Below are 21,699 nucleotides of genomic sequence, written 5' to 3'. Positions count from 1 at the left end.
GTCGGTTTAAGCACTTGAGCAAGTGTGAGACAGAGGGACCAGTTAAAAGAGGACAGGCCTGTGTAACTCTCTCCGTTTGTCCCAACAGACTCACCTCTATATGAGTGCCACAGCAAGGGCAGCTCTTTGAGTTCTTTTCTAGCCATTCTTTACTTTCCATTTCTTCTAGTGCTTTCTGAATCACCCTTTTACCATACCTCTGTTCCAAAAATCGTTTATTGGCCTCATCTGCTCCAAGATATTCATTCCTCAAGTCAATTAGCTTTTCTAGAAAGTGAAAAGAAAAATGTTTTCTATAAAGGCAACTGTGCAAGTATGCATGTTTATCAATTCTTCTAGCCAATCAGTCACCTAATAAGATTATGACCAAATGTAGAGACAAAAACAACTTTTGCTTAAGGACATGTTATCAGTTCAACTCTTTCTGCTCTGAGGCCTAAACTAAATAAAATACTATGGAACCACATTTCATAATGAAGTCTAAATTTTCACATATGAATTTAACTAAGCTATCTACATAGTCTACCTCTATTTTCTAACTTCCCATATGACCACTCAATCAACAAGCATTTATTAAACACCTACTATATACTAAGAAAAGGAAATTGCAAGCCACTGCAGTATCTTTGCCAAGAAAACTCCAACTGGGCTCATGCAGAGTCAGATGTGACTGAAATGACTGAATAACAAGTAGTCTAGGCACTGTGCTAAGAGCTAGAGGGTTAGGAAAGGATTTCTTGAAGATGAGATTTTAGCTAGAACTTAAAAAGTCAGAAGTTAGAAGGGTAGAAATGAAGAGGGAGAAACTTTCTAGGCATGGGGACACCCAGTGAAAAACACATGGAGTCTCAGAAGCTAGGTGTATTTTATATGAGAAAAACAAAGATGCCAGTCACCAGGAAGGGAGGGAGGGAAAATGAGGGGGAGAGAGAGAGAAGAGGAAGAAGACGAGAGAGGAAGAAAAGAGAGACAGTGAGAGGGAGAGATCAGGAACATGAATTTGACAATTGAATGGAGTATGAATTACAGTGAAAAGATCAACTAAGCACGTTACAAGAAAGGTCCAGGCACATCACTGAGGGCCTGTACCCAAGTGGTGGCAGTGCCAGAGGAAAAAAAGGAGAGAATTAGGCATATTATGATAGAAGGCTTCGAATGCTAAATTGACAGGACTTGGTAAGTGACTATGATGTTAAGAAAAAGTGAGGAATCAAGAATGACCCCTATATGTTGTGAGACTGGGTGACTGGGAGGATGGTAGTCACAGCAATAGCAATGTTCAAAAAAGAGGGCTTAAAGAGAAAAATGATGAGCTCTGTTTTGGACTTACTAGGCTTAAAATGTCTACAGGACATCTAGTCTGAGGTGTCAAAAAGGCAGTTGGAGATGTGAAAATGGGGATCAGAAGAGAGGGACAAGGTGTATAAATAGATTTGAGTATCATCTGCATGAAGTTTATTGAATATATGGGAATTGATAGATCACGTGAAATAGTAATAGAAAGATAAGAGGACTTAGGAGAGACAGAGAGAGCACTGATATAAAATTAATAAATACAAACACATATGACACAGCAATTTGGAAGGATTAGTGGGTGGGGGAATCAGGAAAGGCTTAATGCAAAAAGATGATGATGTTGGGTACCAGAGCCTATTTCACTGTACCACTCTGCCTCACCAATTTTTATTACCTACCTTTTCGCTCAAATAAAATAAGGAATTTAAAGTAACTTAAATTTAAAAACACAAACTTATATCCTGCTTATTTAATCCTTTGATGGCCTCCGTCTTCTGTAATTTATTTGCTTGACAACATTGCCTCAATTCTTCAATTTTTCAAGCTATGATTTTAGAGTATATTCCTCTTTTGCATTTTCTTTCATTCTGATGCTAGTGGAATTACTTATCTAATATTTTTTCCTGCAAGCTCTCTGCTTCTAATAATTGAAAACATTTTTCTCTTTCTTGACAACTGTACTTCAATATAATTATGTCAATAGGAGATGCCCACAATCTTGAAATAAAAGTTATCAACAAATTAATATCGGCACTGGACTTTTAGGCTTCTCAATTTTATTAATATCCCAAACACCCCTGTATCCAGTTTCAATCTCTACCCCAGGATAGCAAGTTGGGAGAATTAAAATGAGCTTTAACTTCAATCTTTAAGGGAAAAAATGAGCCACAAACAAGTAAAAGATAGAAAGGAACTTGAGTTAAAATTATTTAACTTTGTTAATTTTGTAACTTTGTTGATTTTGCAGGGAAAATAGGATTAAAAAAATTCAACTCACCTGATCTTAAGCTCAAGGTAATAGAATACAAAATCTATTTAATATAATTGGAAAAAAAACCCTCTTTCAGTGATATATTATGGCCAATTTGGTCCTACAGTGATGATATAAAATGCCTCTGGCTTTTCCTTTCCAGGTGGCATCACCAAAATTTTGCTCTGGGCCATCTTTCTAGAGCCTAATGTAGTGTTCTTCCTCCCATAGTGAAAACAACTGTATTAGGACTAATTATAATATTGGGATGCTTATCTAACCATAAGAACTTCAGATTTGAACACACTTTATTTGTTGATCTAACTTGAAGAGTAAGGATTTGTGACTATCACAATTTTAGAAAACTTGGCAGTCTAGTTTAAATTCTCTAATCTAGTTTAAATTCTCCATCCTTGCTCTAGATTGTGCTGTACTAATAAAGTAGAAAATACTTTTCTAAAAACCAACTTAAATTAGTAGTTCTTTTTTTTACCAAAAAAAAAAACCCCAAAACTATTAAAAATCATTTTCAATTTGATTTTACAAAATAATACAATTACCTGCAGTTACTTTACATGGAGAAACTCCATGATAAGTCATTTTGCAAAGTGTACAGAAGGCATAGTTGCAACTGGAACAGATTCCCATGGTACATCCTGGTTCTTGCATGACAGGAGTCTGACAGCATGGCCTTGGACAATATACTACATCTGCCATCAAGTCTAAAGTAGACTGAAGAAGAAGGCGGTCATAACGTGCAAACAACTCTTCTTCTACCAGTTCTTTGACCTATATGGAGAAGGAAGAAAGATACGATTGGTGTTACTAATTTTAAGAGACTCCAGATCATAAGGAAATTTTTAGAATTCTGGTTCAGATTTCATGAATCTGTTGCTCAGAGATGTGTTAAACCAGAACACTATCACCTTCAGATCAAGACAATGATTCATATTCAGAAGGGCAAAGAGAAAGCATTACTTCTCCAGGTGTCTTAAACCTGTCACGCTCCATTCAGAGACAAATTAGAAGATCATCAAGGGATAATGTAATACTAGGACCAGACTTGAAGTTACTAAAGCTTACAAAATAAGTAACTCATTTCACTGTCAAGCTGATTCCCACAAGTCTACCCTAGGCAGCCCTGGGGGGTTCATTTGAACAAAAATGACAGCATATTATTTCTGGTGAATACACTGAATAAATATATAGGCTTTATGCGCTGGATGACCTTCATGATTACAAGGAAGCCTCTTGCTATATACACTTGCTCCCCGGGTCAGAGAAAGAGAGGCTTCCCAAAGAAGAATCCATTACCTGGCCAGGAGTAGCAACAGAGGAGCACTTTGGTTCTGGACAGTTGAGACAGTGCACCTGGCCATCCCTGATCTGGATTTCAAAGTAGTCCTTCAAACAGGCTTTGCAGTAGACATGCCTGCACTCCAGGAAGTACATACACTCGCTCCCCAACTTCTCACAAAAGCAGATATTGCACAGGTACATCTTACTGTTAAAGCACTTTTTCTGCTGAGCTTGATCAAAGTCTAAGATTTCCCGTATCAGGCTGGACAAAGACTCCACATCCTGTACAGCTCTCTCATCCACAAATTCTTCCTGGTCTACTGTAGTGCCAGCTGCCCCCCCAAAATCTAGTTCTGTGTTAGGAGGAGCCAGAGATGTCCTGCTCTGTACATTTCCCTGGGGGCCCATTTTGAGCTCGTAGGGAGAGGCAATGTTCAGGTATGCTAGGGTTTCTTCCTTGAGAAACTGCATCCAGGCAAACAGGACCACACAGCCACGATGTTCTTCCCACAGGTTGTCTAAGTGCTTGCACAGAGCAGTTAGCTACGATAAAAAGGTAACATTATTGAGTAGAGGAAAGAAAAATGCTATTAAAAAAAAAACAAAAACCAACCTAACTCGACTCAGAATGATTTCCTTTTTAAGCTTTTACTTTATTTAGGCCTTTAAACTATATCATCATTTTCCGTAGCTGTGAGACATGCTGTACTGCAAAATGACCCAGAAGCCTCATCATCAGTTTATCCTCTGAAGAGTAAGCCCCTTGTGTCTAAACATACCACAAAGTTAAAAGCTTAGAGACTCCAGCAACCTAGAACAAAAGAAATCAATAAATATGTCAAAAGTACAGATCTATTATAACAGAAATCATCTAACATGCTATATGTTTTAAAAAGACTAGGATTTAGTTCTCCAGTACTTCAAATCCTTTACTGTCCTAGCTCTTTTCTATATCCTGGAAGAATAGCTTAAAAGTTGACAAATTCTCCTTCCACAATGGCAAAATTTCATCTGCATTATGATTAGTAATAAAATAAGTTAAAAATGTGGCCAAATGTTTATTAAATTATATAATAAAATATAACATAATTGATATCATCCTTATTTTTTCAAGAGTATTTTTTGATTTACAACTTAATTTCACTGACCAGTATGTTTAGAACAAAACTCAGTAAAAATAATTAGATTAATGTTGTAGGTACAGCTTAAATGTTACAAAAAATGGTCATATTTCCCAAGTCAAGAAATCAAGTTAAAAGTATTTTTTTCCTCCTTAAAAAATATGGTCTGTGGGGGACAGCTAAGTGGCTCAGTGGATAAAAATCTGGGCCGGGAGTCAGAATCTGGACCTGGGTTCAAATGGCCTCAGACACTTTCTAGCTGTGTAATCCTGAGCAAGTCACTTAACTAACTCCAAATACCTACCCCATATGCTCTTCTGCCTTGGAACTCATACTTTAAGATAGAAGGCAAAGGTTTAAAAAATTAAAAAATACAATCTGTTTAGACTGAAAGGCAAACATAAGAAGCTCTCCCTTTTACCTTGCAAAGACTTCTAAAATATGCATACTAAAGTTACAATAATAAGTAATTGTTTTTTTTTAAACCTTACCTTCTGCCTTAGAATCAATACTGTGTACTGGTTCCAAGACAAAAGAGTGGTAAGGGCTAGGCAATGGGGGTTAAGTGACTTGCCCAGGATTACACAGCTAGAAAGTGTCTGAGGCCATTTGAACCCAGGCCCTCATGTCTCTAGGCTTGACTCTCAATCCACTGAGCTACCCAGCTGCCCCCATAAGTAGTTCTTAAAGTAAAGCATTTTGAAAAGACAAACAGATCATTAATTTCAACTGAAAAGGGACAACATAATTCCACATCATTTCCCCTGTAGTGTCTAATATTGAATCCAGAAGGGTCCTTACTACTTACCGATGGTAAATCCTTCATTTAGGTATGGCTTTAAACCCCTGCCACTTAGCCCTTAACTGCTGATTCTAAGATGGAAGGTAAGGGTTAGGAAAAGAGTAATCTACGTTGTTGCCAGTGCTTAATTCAATGACAGAAATGTCACTTTGTTGTTCAGTCATGTCCAACTCTTCATGACCCCATTTGGGATTTTCTTGACAAAAGATACTGGGAATGGTTTGCTATTTCCTTCTCTAATTCATTTTACAGATGAGGAAACTGAAGCAAATCTGTTGCCTTGGGTCATACAACTAGTGTCTAAGGCCAGATTTGAACTCCAAAAGATGAGTCTTCCTGGTATTCCTCCCTCCACTGACTACTACCAAGCTGTCCCATCTCCTTAGCTAACTCCTCTTCCAAATCTCTTCTGTCTTCATTTTTTTCTCTCAAACGTTCTGAAAAGGAAGTTTGGTTGGTCCTTATATTTGGGGAAAAAAGAGGAAGCCCATTCTAATTCCTGATCACTATCACCTCAGACTAAACAGGCCCAATTGTTAACTTTCTTCTTTTTTTTAAAAACCCTTACCTTCTTTCTTAAAATCGATACCAGGTATCAGCTCCAAGGCAGAATAGCAGTAAGGACTAGACAATTGGGGTTGTCTTGCACAGGTCACACAACTAGGAAGTATCTGAGGCCAGATCTGAGCCCAGGACCTCTTATTTCCAGGTATGGCTCTCTATCCACTGAGCCACCTAGCTACCCCACCCAACTATTTAAACTCTTGTCACAGATGTATAGTGCTAAGCGGTCAAAATATCATATTCAGTACTATAAGACTAAAAAGGAACATTTAGTAAATATCATATATAGTATTATAAGACTAAAAATGAACACTTAGTAATTTTAGATATGTCTAAACAATGAAAGTTGGAAATAAAGTCAAAGGAACTGAAATTAAAAATGTGGATTTCTTTACCTTAAAGAAGCCTGTCATTCTATTTAATACCTTGGTTTTAAGCAATCATATGGATTATTCCCTAAAGCTTATGTTATAAAACAATAAACTCCTAATTTTCCTGTGTGCTTTTCTCTTTTTCAGTTTCTTGTTCCTCTACTAATTTTTAAGATTATACTGATTAAAAATAATTATTTTAAACTATTTATACAATGAAAAAATATTATAAAGTATACACTGAACTCTTTGTAAAAACAGCATCCAAAAAATCTACTCAATTAATTTGACTACAATTATCTACATGTTGTTACCCAGCTGTCAGGCAGCACAGACTCAACTAGGCCACTATTTTCTATTATCTGACTTATTAATGCTTTCTGCCTCTAGCTCGGATATTAAAATTTAAAGTACTATTTTTTAGTGTTAAAAGTATAATAACCTTTTTTCAAATTCTGAGGTGGCCTATTTTAATCTTAAAGCATGTTTCCTCCTTGCTCTCTATATGCATTGTCATCACTTAATGATATTCTAAAAGGCTGAGTTGGAGGAAGTGAAAACCACAGGCCCAATAATGAAAAATGGGCAGGTTACTTATTCTATACACTCAGTAAATGATAACTTATCTCTTAACATGCTGCAGCCTATCAATCTTCAAGAGGATTTTAACAAGTCTTGCTGCTATTGAACCAAAATCTGTGCCTGAATGTTTTATAGTATGCCTAAAGCCTTTTTTCTTCACCCAGAATAGAATGAAATTGTGGTAGAAAAAATAAATTGCAGAGGAAATGTAAGTACTTAATACGAGGCATTTGCCTTAAAAGATACATTTGAGATATTTCAATATTTTCTGGACCCTTATAGTTGTTTCTATGAATTCAAATAGAGTCCCAATTAATTAAGAAATGCTTGTTTTTAAAAAAAGAAATGTTTATTTCTACAGAGTCTAATGAAACCACTTTTAATGTTTACTTAAGAAATTTGCTTCTTACAACATAAACTCAATTTTTAGTCCTTCATAACTAAATGAGATTTCCTTTGAAAAGAAAAAAATAACTGTTTATCTGGGAAGCAAATACAAAGTAAAAAGCAGCACTAACTTTTAAGGAAAAGAAGATAGTATTAACTTTGGAGAAAGCATATTTTTTTAATGGTGATGTGAATAAAATTAGAAAACTACAAGACTACAAATAAGAGGAACACTATCCTTGATTTCAAATTATTTCTACTACAGTCTATGATGGGCCCACATTACAATAAAAGAATTAAACATTTTAACTACCCTTAAAACCAGAAGTATTTTCAATTACAGAGTAAGAGTATTGAGTTGGAAAGATATCTTGGAGATTCTAGGATCATCATTAGTCCAACTTTTCATTTTACAGATAAGGAAACTCAGGCCCAGAGAGGTTAAGTGACTTGTCTAAGATCATACTACTATAGTATTGTACTATGATCAGAACCTAGGTCATCTGATAGCCAGTCCAGTATGTCAATCAGCTTCTCATAAACAATAGGATTTACAAAGGCAAAATAAATAAACAAACAAATCAATAAATAAATTAAAAGCTACTCCTTATTGTACTGAATTTCTTTAAGGTCATCAGGGTGAACATCAGTTAAGGATAGTATTCAAGCTCCAGAAAATGAATAATAAAAAAGCAAATTTCAAACCTAACCTGAGTTGGTGAAAGCCATTTGCCACTGAGGGTGAATGCTGGAGGGGAGGTTGATGGATAATCTGGTGGAAGTTCAAAATTCAGTACAAGTGGAGGCAGAAAGCAAATTGTATATTCAAAGCCACCATTCTGGAGACACTCCGTGGGATTGCCTGAACCAAAAACAGGGAATTCAAAGATCAGTCAATATCTGAGTGACCCATTGTGTGCAAAACAATGCACGGGGAGGGGGGGGGGTGAGTGGGAGGAGAGGGGCCGGGCAGGAAGAGAGAGAGAGAGATCAGTGATGTATAAGAAAGAAAATGTTATTTTTCCTTGAAAAGAGGAATTTCTCAGTCCACTATGTCTAAGCCTCTATCCCTGCTTCTTTCATTTTTAGTTTTCCTTTTGGAGAGGGGAAAAAAAAATCAGACTTAAAAAAAATTTATCTGCTTAGTAAAAATAAAACTTAGTCTAGTATACACTGTTTGGTGGGATTCCCAACTTTAATGAGTCATCTAGTTATACACAATATTTTAACAGTAGAAAACTAAAGAAAATTTTCAGAGAAAAGAGAAATATTTATTCTTACCAAAATTGTATGAAGCACTGAGATTAACTGGGGCCAAGTGTCATGCTCCATTTAGATTAGCATGTGCCAACAAACTGATCTTCCAACTTAAGGCTATCTTGCTCATGCAGACCAGCACTTCCAACAGCAAAATTTGACTTTTATTTACCTTACCTTCCTTTTTTCTCCAGCTCTCCTCTATACTGTAATAATTTTTAGGGGAAAGTACTTCAAGATTCTTCTGTGATGTTTGTGAAATCCTACTGTTACTTTGTTTTTAAGCAAAAGTTACAGTCAGGCGGCAAAGGTAATTACAGTTAGGAAAAATTTTGGAAGCCATTTTGTGAGAGGCATAAACCATTTGGAAATTCTAGGTCTGATATTTGATATTCAAGGAAATAGCCACTAAAAATCTACTCTTTTTATTTGGGTTATCAGGGATATGCAGAGAACTTATAATATTAACCACTACTCTAATAATGTCCAACACTTCAAGGTATCTGAGAGTATCAATGGGTCTACTAGAAAACCAGAAAATGCTGTATTTAGAAAATCTCTTTAAAAGAGAACAAGAATCATGACTTACCGCTCACAAATATTTTGAAATTCTGGGGCAAATCCAAACAGATTCTGGTTTCTCCTCCTTGAACAGACTCTGCTTTTTTAAACTCATCTTCATCATAAATACTTGCCAAGGCCAGCAATTCATCCTCCTGGGCTTCTCGGTCTTCTGACGACATTTAATTTTCTGTGGAGTTAAAGATATTCACTTATATCAGTAAGACTAAAGAGAGTACCCCCAAAAAAGTAGTACTAAAACCCATACAATTTGCAAAGCAATTAATGGTGTCATTTTTAGTGAGTCTGAAAACAAGGCAGGAAGAATATATTTAAAACTCTGCAATAAAAACAGCTATATTAAAAAATATTACTTGTTGCTAGCTGATTAATTTATGATGAATACTAAATTTAGAATATGAAAGCAACTACAAAGTATGTTCTTATAGGAAGTAGCATGTCACCTACTATTCTGTGTTATAACAGAGTGGTCACTACCACTAGGTTTCAATAAATCATTGATTTTTACATAAAGATAAGCGGGAAAAAACTAAATTTTAAAGACAACCAATTTAAAAGTAGAAAAGCAGTATTGCTAGTACAAAAACATTTTAAAAACCCCACAGCTTTTAATAAACCTATCAAAGTCTATGATGTTGTAAAGAATATTGTAAACAAACTAGTAAATGTTTAACTGTTGTTATCTATAGTTAACTAAAATGTTATATACATCCTTATTAAACAGAGCCACCTAGAAATAGATGCCTTACCACAGTAATCACAAGATAATTCTCTTTCCCTTCCAGTTGCTTGGGACATTCCCAGCCCCTTCTCTAGACCCTTGACTCTATCAGTGGTGACAACAAAAGAAGGAAGGAGGTAAAAGTACAATCTTAATATTCTTATCCCCCAGAAGCCTTGTTGTGTCCCCCCCTCCTATTTTTTAATGTGAACTTGTGAAGTGGGTATATTTCAGTATACAAAGTTCAAAAAAGATGATGATGCTTGGTTGCACATGAAACAGTAAACTTGCTATACGTGTAGTTTAAGTGTATATTTAATGTGGTAAGAAAACTTGTTTGTGTGAACCCTTATGAATTTTTCTTTTGTGCACTTTTTAAGTGTTTTAGGGGTGGGGAGAATATCTATCACTAACTACTAACTCATATCCCTCCCAGAGAAGCTCTCTCTTGTAATAAATAGTCAAGCAATAATTCTACATTTTTGTCCTAGTCTTGTCATGAAATGCTCATTAAGAAAAAGTCTGCCTCAAACGCTAAAATGTGGTTGAACTTGTTTCACTCTTTTGTGCGCCCAAAGATTATTAATGTGTACTATTATCTTTCCATATAGGATTCCAGATGGGGAAAAGAAAAGGGGTACATAACCAAAGAGTCCAATTTCCCATTGCTGCTAGCAGTAAAAACTCTTGAAAAACCTCAACGGCACAGTTTATTCGTTGCTTTTTAATTTTTTTTTTCATTTATTTATTAAAACCCTTACCTTCTATCTTAGAAGTCATATTGGTTCTAAGGCAGAAGAGAAGGACTAGGCAACTGGAGTTAAAACTTGCCTAGGGATCACACAGCTAGGAACTGTCTGAGGCCACATTTGAACCCAGGTCCTTCAGACCTGGTTTGTTCTATCTACTATGCGACCTACTGCCCCAGTTTATTTGCTTCTGACAAGGATGGGAGGTAAAGAGTTAAGATTTCTATTCTGCCTGGTTCCAGGTAAGAGGAATACTGGTGAGAAAGTGAAAGGGGTGGGGGATCTAGGTGGCTCAGACAGGAGGTCCTGGGATCAAATTTGATCAAATTCCTAGCTATGTGACCCTGACAAGTCATGTAACCTCCATTGCCTAGCCCTCACTGTTCTGCCTTGGAACCAATACATGGTATTGATTCTAAAAAGGAAGATGAAGGTTTAAAAAAAAAGAAAAAAGAGAGACCAATTCCTGAGGCCCTAAAAAAAAAATTAAATGGAGATAGCAAGAGCCAGACTATACTGAGAAGAGTTGCAGAACTGTGAAGGTATATAACCAACCACCATTTCCCCTCGGCTGAAGTCCCTGTCCCAAGTCAAAGCTGTTAGGGACTTGGGGTGGGGAAGGATGACACACAATCTATTCTTATAGCCCAGCAAATGGAAAAAGTAAGAATACTATTAAACATTTTCCAAAGGAATTGTTAATATTATTATTAATAATTTCATTCTTAAGGAATATTATTGGTTAAATAGACTGGGGGAGAGCAAGGAGAGATTACCTATGAACCTAAGCATAATTTACAACTTCATAATATGGTTTTTGTGAGGAAAACAAGTTATAAGTTTCAAATATCAGATCAAAAATTTTCAGAACCCAAATATCAGAAATTTCCTATATGCAGCTAGGTGGCATAGTGGCTACAGCACTGGGCTTAGAGTCAGGAAGACCATAGTTCAAATCTAGACACTTAACTACCTGTCTGACCCTGGGCTAGCAATTAAACCTGTTTCCCTCAGTTTCCTCATCTGTAAAATGAGAAAGAAATGGCAAACCACTCTAGTATACTTTGCCAAGAAAATCCTAAATGAGGTCAAGAGTCAGACACAACCAAAATGATTCAACAACAAAATATGCAATGAAACTTGAGTATAGTATTGTAATTATTGGTACTTCTTATTTTAAGGTTATCTTGAGACACTAAAATCCACCCTGATAAAGTGAAAAAATTCAGAAGTGACCCTTCATGTAAGAAGTTTCACGACAGGGTTCCCATTCCCTTAAGTAACAAATAATTTGGTGAAGTTTGAGTTATCCCTCAAGGATCAAATGGTCCTCTCCCACCATTTTACAAATAGAGAAAAAGGGTCCAGCAGAAAGGGTGAATTAAACATAGTTATATAGCTAGTTAGTGACAAAGGTAGCACTAGAACCCAAGTTTCTAACTAAATTGCCCAGTGAACTTTTATCATACTCTAAATAAACCAAATGATTAATGAGTCATTCTCTATGTAGCTTTTAAAAATACCTGCTGTGTAAAGCACATATACTCCTGTCTTAACATTTTCTAATATTGTTCAAAAATAACAAGACAACAAAAGTTACTTGTGTGACAAGATTATTCCTTACTGAAATGTTATCATTATTGAGCTGCAGGTCTCCCTAGAATTAAGTAACAGGCTTCAAAATATATGCAATACTTTATTATTATATTTAAATTACAGCTCCAAGAAAACCATACCTAATATTGTAATTGGTATTCTGAGTCCAGTTAGTTCAAGAGTGCCACTAATTTATTTTCCATCAGGTTAGCAAGAATACTCAAATGGAAACTAAGGCTGGTATGTGGAACTCATACTAGACATTCTGCTGAAAATGTCATTTATAGAAAATAAGTAATTATAATAGTATTAGGGTTCTCTCAAAATTCATATTCTGAATTACCTTATCTTTCCTTTAAGGAAATACTAAACTACATATAAGCCCAAATTGTACCACCAACTTCCATGTATAACTTAGTGTAAATTATTTACCTGCAGCCATGAAAAAAACATTACCAAGACTTTGGAAGTCATGACTGACATACTCCAAAGTGAAACTTTGAAGAAAGGAGCTTTCCCTATACCATCACAAACTCCAAATGCACTTTAATTTTTCCCCCTCTCCTTTTTTCCTTACCCTTTTATTCTTCCTTTTCTTGTCCTTTCCTACTCTTCCCTGCATAGGCAAGTGACATCTATAGGCATTGCTCGAGAATGATTATAATCAAAGCTACAGTCTTAAGCATATAGGTCATTTCTCATACTCTGAAGGTCCTCCCAATTCTTAATTTCATAATGATGCCTTTCTGTATCCAGAATACTAAACTATATTAAGAAAAAAGCTAAGAATTTGTCACATAGTTGTCTTAATTATTTGAAAGGAACCTTATGGAGTTCAGGCTTTGGTTGAGAGTTCTGGTAAATTTCCTACTTACTGTAAAAAAAAAGTGGCAAAAATCTTACTAATCTCTAACAATTCAGCTGCTTAACATGGTTTTAGTATGAAGAAAACTTCCTTGACAAATTAGAGGTGAAAAGATAACTATTTTTCAAAATATGCTAAATGAACATTTCATCTATTCATTAAATATAGGTTTTGCTGGACCTCTTTCTAAAAACACTATGAAAGCAATTGTTTTAAGGCATAATATTTGTATATATTATACAGAGTAAATAGTGTTTCTATCAGTATTTACATACATACATGCATTCTTTAAGCAAATCCAACAGGAAAGCCTGAATTTACAAAAAAAAAAAAGTAGCCAGGTGTGATTATTCACCTAAATAAATATTTACCAGATTTCTAAATAGCAAAATCATTCAAAGTATAAAAATCAGATAAAGCACCTATCTGGAAAAAAATATATTTCATCAACCTATTTAATTTGTTCTTAGTAGTAAAAGGAAAACCTCTCCACTTATTTGAAAATACAATTCAGACAATTTTCCACGATTCCCAATTACTCCATGTTTTCCTAGTTAAGATTATAGGGTATTTATTTCTACATAAATTTCATCATTTTCCCAAGATCCTCTTCAAATTACATTCCCTCTGTGAAGGTTTTTCTGTTTAGCTCTGCTAAAATAATCTTTTACCTTCTCTGAACAAAAGTTTTACATTACCAAAACTCTTTGACAATTTCTATACCGATTGATTAGGTACTTAAATGCTGCCTAACAGTGGTGTTTGACTCTAAATACCTAGAAGACAGTAAATCGAACTTCAGACTTTGTAATTTAGAGGCATGCACAATAAACACTTATTTGATGGTGAGACAATTTCATTCCTAATTGCTAATACTAATGAAACTCTTTAATATATTTTTGCCTTAGTTTCTGAAGATAACGTCTGACATTTTAAGAATGTAATATGAACCAATGAAAGAAGGTTGAAGTGCTTTGAGCTCCTTGTAAGAAAATGTTTGCATTTATAAGCACTTCAGAGAATCTAGAACAAAAAAAATCTGATATTCATGATCAATTTTAGATTTTTTTTAAGGTTCTTTCTCTTCAATAGGTGGTGTAGATTTGTAGATATAACACTGGGCAATGTCAAGTATTGAGTTTTTTTGGAACTTCAAGATTCAGTTTAGGCAAGTCACCAGAACCATTCCTAAGCTTCAATTTCTTCTGCAATCTACCCTTCTTTGCTTTAGGCAACTGAAGTTAGAATTAATTTTTACTCAATATATGATCTTAATTCCACTTAGAAAAATCAACAAAAAACTCTTAATGTTTTGTTTAGATTCCTAGTCTTCCATTTTCCTTACAAATTTAATTAAGTGAGAAGTAGGCCTTCATCTAACCTATCTTAAAATTTGAATCTAAAATACTACTTACATAAGTTAAGCAGTTAGTGGACAGGCATATTAAAATAACAACCACTTCAGGCAATTACATATCTAAGGTCTGATGTTATGATTAAAGAGATTATTCTTGTTTTTTATCTCATTAAGTATTTGCGAAGCATTGCCACACTAAAAAATATTACCTAAGCTGCCTTGTCCTCTGACCCTTGAATCAATTTGGCACAAAATCAAAATGAAAAATTTACTATTAAGATTGCCAAATACACCACAGAGAGAAAAATACTACCACACTTCTCTAACTTGGTGCTTGGGTGGGAAGTAGGGTGATTCTATGGAAGATGAATAATTTCTTTTTTTTAATGGGCTTAAAGAATTCATTAGGCTCCCTCTACCTCCTCTCCCAGACCAGGCTAAGAACCTGTCAACCCTACTTGTAAATTTTAAGGCAAATAAAGGCCTTCAAATATATCCCAATTGGCAAATCCACATCTGTTGGAGGAAGTCCACCCCAAATTACCATTTATCTTTAATACAAAAGAAACAATACGAAGATACCGAATGAGGCCAAGATGGTCTATATAGGATAAGGGTACTGGGTAGGAATCAAGAGCAATTAAGGTTCAGATCTAGGGCCTGCGAAGAGACTTCGGTTCAGTCACTTTACATCTCTTGTGTTTCCTCTTACATAAAAAGGAAGTGGGGGTGGGGTGGCCCAAATGATCTCTAAAGTGTTTTTTAGATGAACCTATAAAATATTAGGTACCAACATAAGCATTCAAACCCTAAAGTGATAAGATTAATAGTTTTATTCCGAACAGTCTATAAACTCAAATTTTCCTCATAAAGTGGAGGTAGGAAAAGTGCTTTGTAAACTTTAAAGCGCTATAAAAACCCTTAAAATCAGTGTCAGGTGAGGAAAACCACTTTATTCCCATTTTTCTCTCTCCCCACCTCCATTTCTTAACAATAGCTAATACTAATAGCGCCTTATGGTTTGCAAAGTGCTTTATAAATATTGCCATATTTCATCCTCACGACTATGGACCGGAGGTGTTGTTATTTTCCCCCGTTTTACAGATGAAGAAACTGAGGCAGGTAATGGTCAAGTGACTTGCCCATGGTCACACAGTTGAACTCAAGTTTTCCTGTTTTTTAAGTCCAGCGCTCTACCCACCGCGACACCTAGCTTTACTAGAGGGGGGGCTCCTTTCCTTCTAGAAAAAGGAGCCCGGCAGCTCTGCCCTTTCCCACGAGGGCGCTCCGGTTCCGACAGGCGGAGGCCACCGCCTTTTCCCACCGTTCTGGGAAGGACTCGGTCAAGCCAGCCGGGAAACTGTGAGATGTTTTTCTAGTTTGGGGAGTTCTAGGACCCGCACCAAAAGCCCTGCCCGCACCCTCAGCAAGCCGACCCTTCAACCGCCCAGCCCCGCGTAGTCTCTTCACTCCTCCCTTCTCCAGAACTGGCGCCTCGAGCCCGATGCCCTCACCTTCCGGTGGCATCCCGGGCTCAGCCCCAAAGGTTCCGCCCGCTCTCCCCTCCCCCCTCCCCGGCCGGTCCGCCCGCGCGGCCAGTCCCCGGCACCGGGTGAGTGAAGGGGCCCCCGCGGGAGTAGCTACGGTCGTGAGAGTCGTCTCCGCCGGCGCCACAGTCTCTCAACTAGGCCCCCACCCCCAGAGGGAGGTCGGCCGGGAGGTCGGCGGCGACTTCCGCTCCCTGCCGTCCACCTCACCTGGCCCGGCAGGCAGCTTCCTCTAACCACAGAGCAACCGAACGGAATGGGATGGGATATGTTGGGTTGGGGCGGGGCGGGGCGGGGTGGGGTGGGGAGGGCGGGGCCGGCAGTCGGAGGGGAGGGCGCCGCGCAGCCGCCAAGGTTCCGGGAACTGCGCCCCCTGTAGGGTGGAAGTGGTCAAAGCCGGAACGGCTGGAAAAGAGGAAACGGGGTAGGAGGAAGAGGAGAAAAGAGACTTGGAATCCGAGGGCGTCTCAAACCCTGACTTGCAGAGCTATAGAACTCAGGGTTTAGAACTGGGTGGGTGAATGGGCGGAGTCCTAGGAGGTCATCAAGGCCGATCACCCCTTTCTCATTTTACAGACTAGGTGGAGGAGGTGGAGAAGCAAGTTGGCTTCCCCAAAATCACACAGGAGAATAGAGCTATTATTCATTTATTCATATGCCTGATTCCAGGGCTCTTTCTGCTAAGCTCCTTCTAGATGAGACTCCAGAGAATGTTTTCCGCTATTTGCTTCCCCTTATGTGGTCGGAGATCATGGAGAACCTCAGAGATCATCCCTCATTTGCAAATTTGGAAATAGAAGTCCAGAAAACCTGTTTCCACTATATTTGCCTCTGGTTCTGTCCCTGTTTTCACTAATTGGCTATGTAAACAACCCCAGCCTTTCACTTCAAATCACCTCCCCCACCAATTCAAGGAGTTAGATCTCATAAAATTGTTAGTAGGTATATCAACATTTCTTTACCTCTACACTTTAAGAACTGACCCTCTCACTGCATTCTGTTTCTCTTTTCTCTCCAATTCTTGGCCAAGACCCAGCAAACGAGGTTGGGCAACTATAAGCTGCACTGAATACAGAAGGCCAAAGGACTAAAGCAATTCCCAATAGAATGTTAGTATTTGTTTTAACCCATACCTTCTGTCTTGGAATTGATAGTATTGGTTCCAAGACAGAAGATCAGTAAGGCTAGGCAATGGGAGTTAAGCTACTTGCCCCAGGTAGGAAGTGTCTGAGGCCAAATTTGAAATCAGGACCTCCTATCTTCAGGCCTGGCTCTATTCACTGAGCCACCCTAGCTGTCCCAGAATGTTAATATATTTGATATTTAAAACATAGATCATTTGGCTTGAGAGACACTGTTAAAGATAAAAAATAAGATCCCTTCCAATTCTAAAAATTCTATGATTTTATGGTAGCTCAACAAAATGGTTAAACTGAACTGAGATGGCTGAGGTGCCCCACCTAAAGGGCCAGAATTCAGATCTCTTTTTGTTCCAGGAATTCCATTTCTTTGTACTTGGGGAAAGGGAAAGTCCACCAGAAGGTTGTTTGGGGGTTTTTGCCTTGTCCAATTTGGTAGCAAGGAATTCCCAGTTATCTCTGTTAATTTTTTTTTTTTGCATTGAGTAGGCATGAATAACTAGTTGGCGTTTACACGGAGCTTTACAGACAGCAAATGTTACTTCAAAACAATTGTTAGGTAGGTACCTTAGTATGCCCATTATATAGATGAGGAAACAGGCTTAGAAGGATTAAGTGACTAATTCCATAGTCACACATTATTAAATATCAGAAAGAGTATTCAGAATCAGAGACCCCTAAAATTCCAGGTTCATTACTATCCACTCTAGTAGGAACTGGATTTAAAAAGAGAAATTAATTTAAGACTCTTAAGGCTATAACCTAGTAGCCACAGTTAGCAATATTCTAAAGCAAATCACTTCACATATGCATGCCCTCAGTCTGTCTTGCAATTCTTCTGATTATAAAACACTAAGGAAGACACCTGCCAATACCAGGAGGGAGAAGGAAAAGGAAGGAGGGGGTTATTAGATTATATAACTTGGAAAATGTGTGTGAAAATTTGTTATTACATGTAATTGGTAAAAATTAAATAAACAAATGCCAGCAGAGGGAAAAGAGAGAGTTGGAGCTCAGAATTCTTAATCCAAACAGTGAGGGTAATACTCATGAAATAATGAGTGGCTAAGACAATATACACAATAGAATTATAGGTTAATATCGTAAAAATACCATATTGTGCAGTACATACAATAAGTATAAAAGGAGTTAAAGGGAGAGAATAATGTAGATGAAGGGGGAAAGGCTAGACATGGGTTCAAGATTAGTCTGACTAAAGCAGTGGTTTCCTAGTGTTTGTCTAAGCATCAGCCTTGTATTATAAAGCAAACAATTACCTTTCCCCATAGTCTTTTATAAATCTGAATTTTCACAGATCAAATTTGATTAATGCCTTGTCCACAATTGAATTATAGCTCTGACTATAATAGAAACAAAAACCTAGAAAAATCAGGAAGAATAAAATTCATCTGACCAAATTCACTCATCAATTTCACTAACAATCAGCATAGACAAAAAGGAGAGAAAAATCCTACCTCTTCCTTTTCTCAAAATAGAAACCAAATGAAATGCTCAGCCAGACGCTAATAGTAAATAATTTAGCCTAAGTAAGTGTCTGGCCAGTGAAAGAGCTCATACCTTCTCCATCACAGGCCCGTAGAGCTTTATTATTACACGGCAATTCTTGTATCATTTGTATGCTTCCTTGTACCCTTCATTACCAAATGTGAGATTTGTATGTGAGATTACAGGATCCAGAATGAGTCTATAGGATAATACATAAGGATTTATCTAAGATAGGTATAGTCATAGGTTTAATTATGACATCATGTGATGTCACAGACAGTGAGTGAGTGGAGATAATTGAAGATGATGGCTCCTGATGTTGGAATTTTGTCATCAAGCTAGTTAGTATTGATAAGTGCTGAAACTGACCATGACTTTTGATCCTATTTAGATTTTAGAGATGTTTTTATGGTCCAAAGCTGAATTTTAGGTTTGAATTTATGAAAGTATTTGAGCCAGCCAGAATATGATTACATTAGGAATAACAAAATTGGTTTTCTTAATGCAGCCAGATGTTTTGTCAGTTATGACATTAGATAAAGTTTTGTTCCTGTCTTCAAGGAGCCTATAGTCTAGTAGTGTCATAGCTACAAATAAATCATTTGTATCTGATGAATGCATTAGATAACTACAAAACTTGGAAAGCATTGTCTGTAATTTAACTATTTCTATTCATAATGGAAACAAAAACCTAGAAAAATGAGTCAGGAAGAATGAAATTCAGTTGACCAAGTTCACTACAATCAGCATAGACAAAAAGAAGAGAAAAATCCAAGTTTGTTCCAGTTGCAGTGCTCTTTTCACTATGTTCTCCCTCTCTGCTTGGTTTGGAGCAGAGAAATCTTCATGGCCTCAGAGACTTATAAGAAGTCTTGCAAAAAAAAGGAAGCAAGACAACATCTCAGTATTTCTGATACCTAATATATGGGTAGCATGTAAACTTGGTCCTCTCTGAGGGTGAGTTGGATTAATTGATTAGAGAAATATTATGATTAAGATCAAGATTTTGGATAAAGGACTTTTAAGTGACAGATATCATTGAGGAGCTATGTAGGCTTTTTCCATTCTCACTTTGAGTGTAGACAAAATTAAGTGTCATTAGCAGACAAACTTGCAGAATCGCTAGATTGTGAGGTATAGTAAATTTATGTTGCAATCTCACTGGTCATTCCCAGATGAGACCATTAGCTATCTTGCCATCCACCTTTGTCATTTGTTACAACCTCACAACTGGACCAAAGGTGAGGTCCCGAAGGAGCTAGACTAGCTTTGGGACTCTGGGCCTTTGGGTCATGTTGTCTTGTTTAGTGAGAGCCAGCCCCAGATTAAGATCATATCTTGACTAGGCTCTCCTCTTGGTCACTGGAGCAACATGGACCCACCAGGCACAGCAATTATAGGTGTTATCTTTCTCTATTACAACTCTTTAGGGGCAGGGACAATAAATGCTTTTTCATTTACACCATTTCAAGCTAACACTGGATTGTGTAAATTGGACTGTCATATATGTCATATATGTAAAACATAAATATAAAAATATATATATATATATACATATATAGTAAGTTTTCTTTAAACCCTGAAAGCAGAGTACAATGAGAAATGAAATCTCAAAAATAAGATGTAGACATTCTCCTTTCATGCTGGATTTTAAAACCAGAGATCCAATTTTGGGGTGATACATAAGTATAGAGAGTAACTCTAGATTATGTCATTTCAAGCTGGAGAAGAAACTTCAGAGGATTGTTATGTCTAAAAGACTCTTTGGGTGCCATTATAAGCCCCACTTAAAGCAATGAATCTAGGGGGGGGAAATTGTTGAGGATATTGAAAAAGCATACAGAAAGCTTGATAATACTGGAAATTAAAGGGTCTGTCTCTCTTTCCACAGCCCCAAGGATGAATTTGTTGGTCCACAAATTGTATATCTAGAACTAGGGAAAGCAACTATGTCTTTTCTCTCTCAATTTTAATTTTTCCATTTTTAATAAGTATTTTCTGACATCCTCAGAAGATCTTTAGATTCATAAGAGACTGGAAAGGCAGAAGGAATGTTAGAAGCTTTCTTGCTTAGAATGCTTTGCAGTAATGTTCATTTTCTATTGACACCTTATTGCTTTCTAGATTTTGGGATATTAATTGCTTTCAATTCAATTCCAGCCAGAACAATAGGTCTCATTTAAAAACAAGACACAAAACTGACTTGTTTCATAAAAGTAGGCCACTCTGAAGTCCTCAGATCTGGCCCAGAGTTTTCCCTCTTTGCTTGGTTTGAAGCAGAAAAATCTTCATGGCCTCAGAGACTTAGAGGAAATCTTGCAGGGAAAAAAAAAGCAGAAGAAGCAAGAAGCAAGCCAGCAATGCATAGCCCAAGAGACCTTTATTACAATCATCTTACCTCACACAAGAGAAGGGCAAAGGTCTAAAATGAGATAACTCAGGGGTGGGAACATGGAGGGTACAGATAACAACAAAAGGTTGTCATGAGTAAAATTCAACAAAGGTAAACAGGCATATTTTCTCTGAGCAAGATAATAGTTTATTAGCAGGGGCACTACCTGTTAATAATGAAGGTCAGTAGTGGTGTCAAGTTTAGCCAAAAACCTCAAGGAGAAGGACAGCTCCCCTTTTATAGTTTTGGGGGAATACAGAACAAAGAACAAAAATCTATTTCATGGGCAGAGAACAAGTTATGACTGGTACAGGATTGGCAGCATTATGAGCATGAGGATATGAATGATTGGTTACAGAATTGAAGTGAGGGAGACAATATGATTGGCTGGAAACTGAGAATGATGAGGGGCTAACAACAACCCCCTCCTTCCCTCCTGTGACTAAGAAAAGTTCATTGTTTGAGTCCACCTGCAAAGTTAAAGATAGCAAAGGAGATGTCCTTGAAGGATACCTTGGTGGTGTTTAGGTATCAGATTCCCTGATGTTGCCCAGCATCTTCCAAGAATAACAAATTTCCTTGAAGTGAGAATAAAA

General features: G+C 37.0%; 1 protein-coding gene and 1 long non-coding RNA gene across 12 annotated transcripts in view; one reads left to right on the top strand and one right to left on the bottom strand.

Moving 5' to 3' along the window:
- The window catches only part of RNF14 (ring finger protein 14), a 62,397-nt gene that overhangs the window by 38,382 nt on the left and 2,316 nt on the right, over positions 1–21,699 (bottom strand). For 4 of the 11 annotated variants that reach the window (XM_056811426.1, XM_007473800.3, XM_016424746.2 and 1 more), the window contains exons 1-6: positions 18,784–18,938; positions 9,239–9,400; positions 8,103–8,254; positions 3,581–4,108; positions 2,827–3,055; positions 95–267 (exon numbers count right to left, since the gene is read on the bottom strand). In XM_056811426.1, the coding sequence (XP_056667404.1) occupies positions 95–267; positions 2,827–3,055; positions 3,581–4,108; positions 8,103–8,254; positions 9,239–9,392 (1,236 nt within the window). In that variant the 5' untranslated portion in view covers positions 9,393–9,400; positions 18,784–18,938. Of the gene's footprint in view, positions 1–94; positions 268–2,826; positions 3,056–3,580; positions 4,109–8,102; positions 8,255–9,238; positions 9,401–16,033; positions 16,171–16,276; positions 16,376–18,783; positions 18,939–21,699 lie in introns of those variants that run through there. The other 7 variants (XM_056811431.1, XM_056811428.1, XM_007473801.3 and 4 more) reach the window with 3 other exon arrangements.
- LOC130456372 (uncharacterized) lies at positions 9,369–10,652 on the top strand. Its single transcript, XR_008915127.1, has 2 exons — positions 9,369–10,089; positions 10,564–10,652. It is a non-coding gene; the product is annotated as an uncharacterized LOC130456372 (long non-coding RNA).

The sequence above is a fragment of the Monodelphis domestica genome, chromosome 1 (genome assembly GCF_027887165.1).
Source record: "Monodelphis domestica isolate mMonDom1 chromosome 1, mMonDom1.pri, whole genome shotgun sequence".
NCBI classification, from domain to species: Eukaryota; Metazoa; Chordata; class Mammalia; order Didelphimorphia; family Didelphidae; genus Monodelphis; species Monodelphis domestica.
The sequence above is the reverse complement of the archived record's forward strand: the minus strand, read 5'-3'. Positions and strand labels throughout refer to the sequence as shown.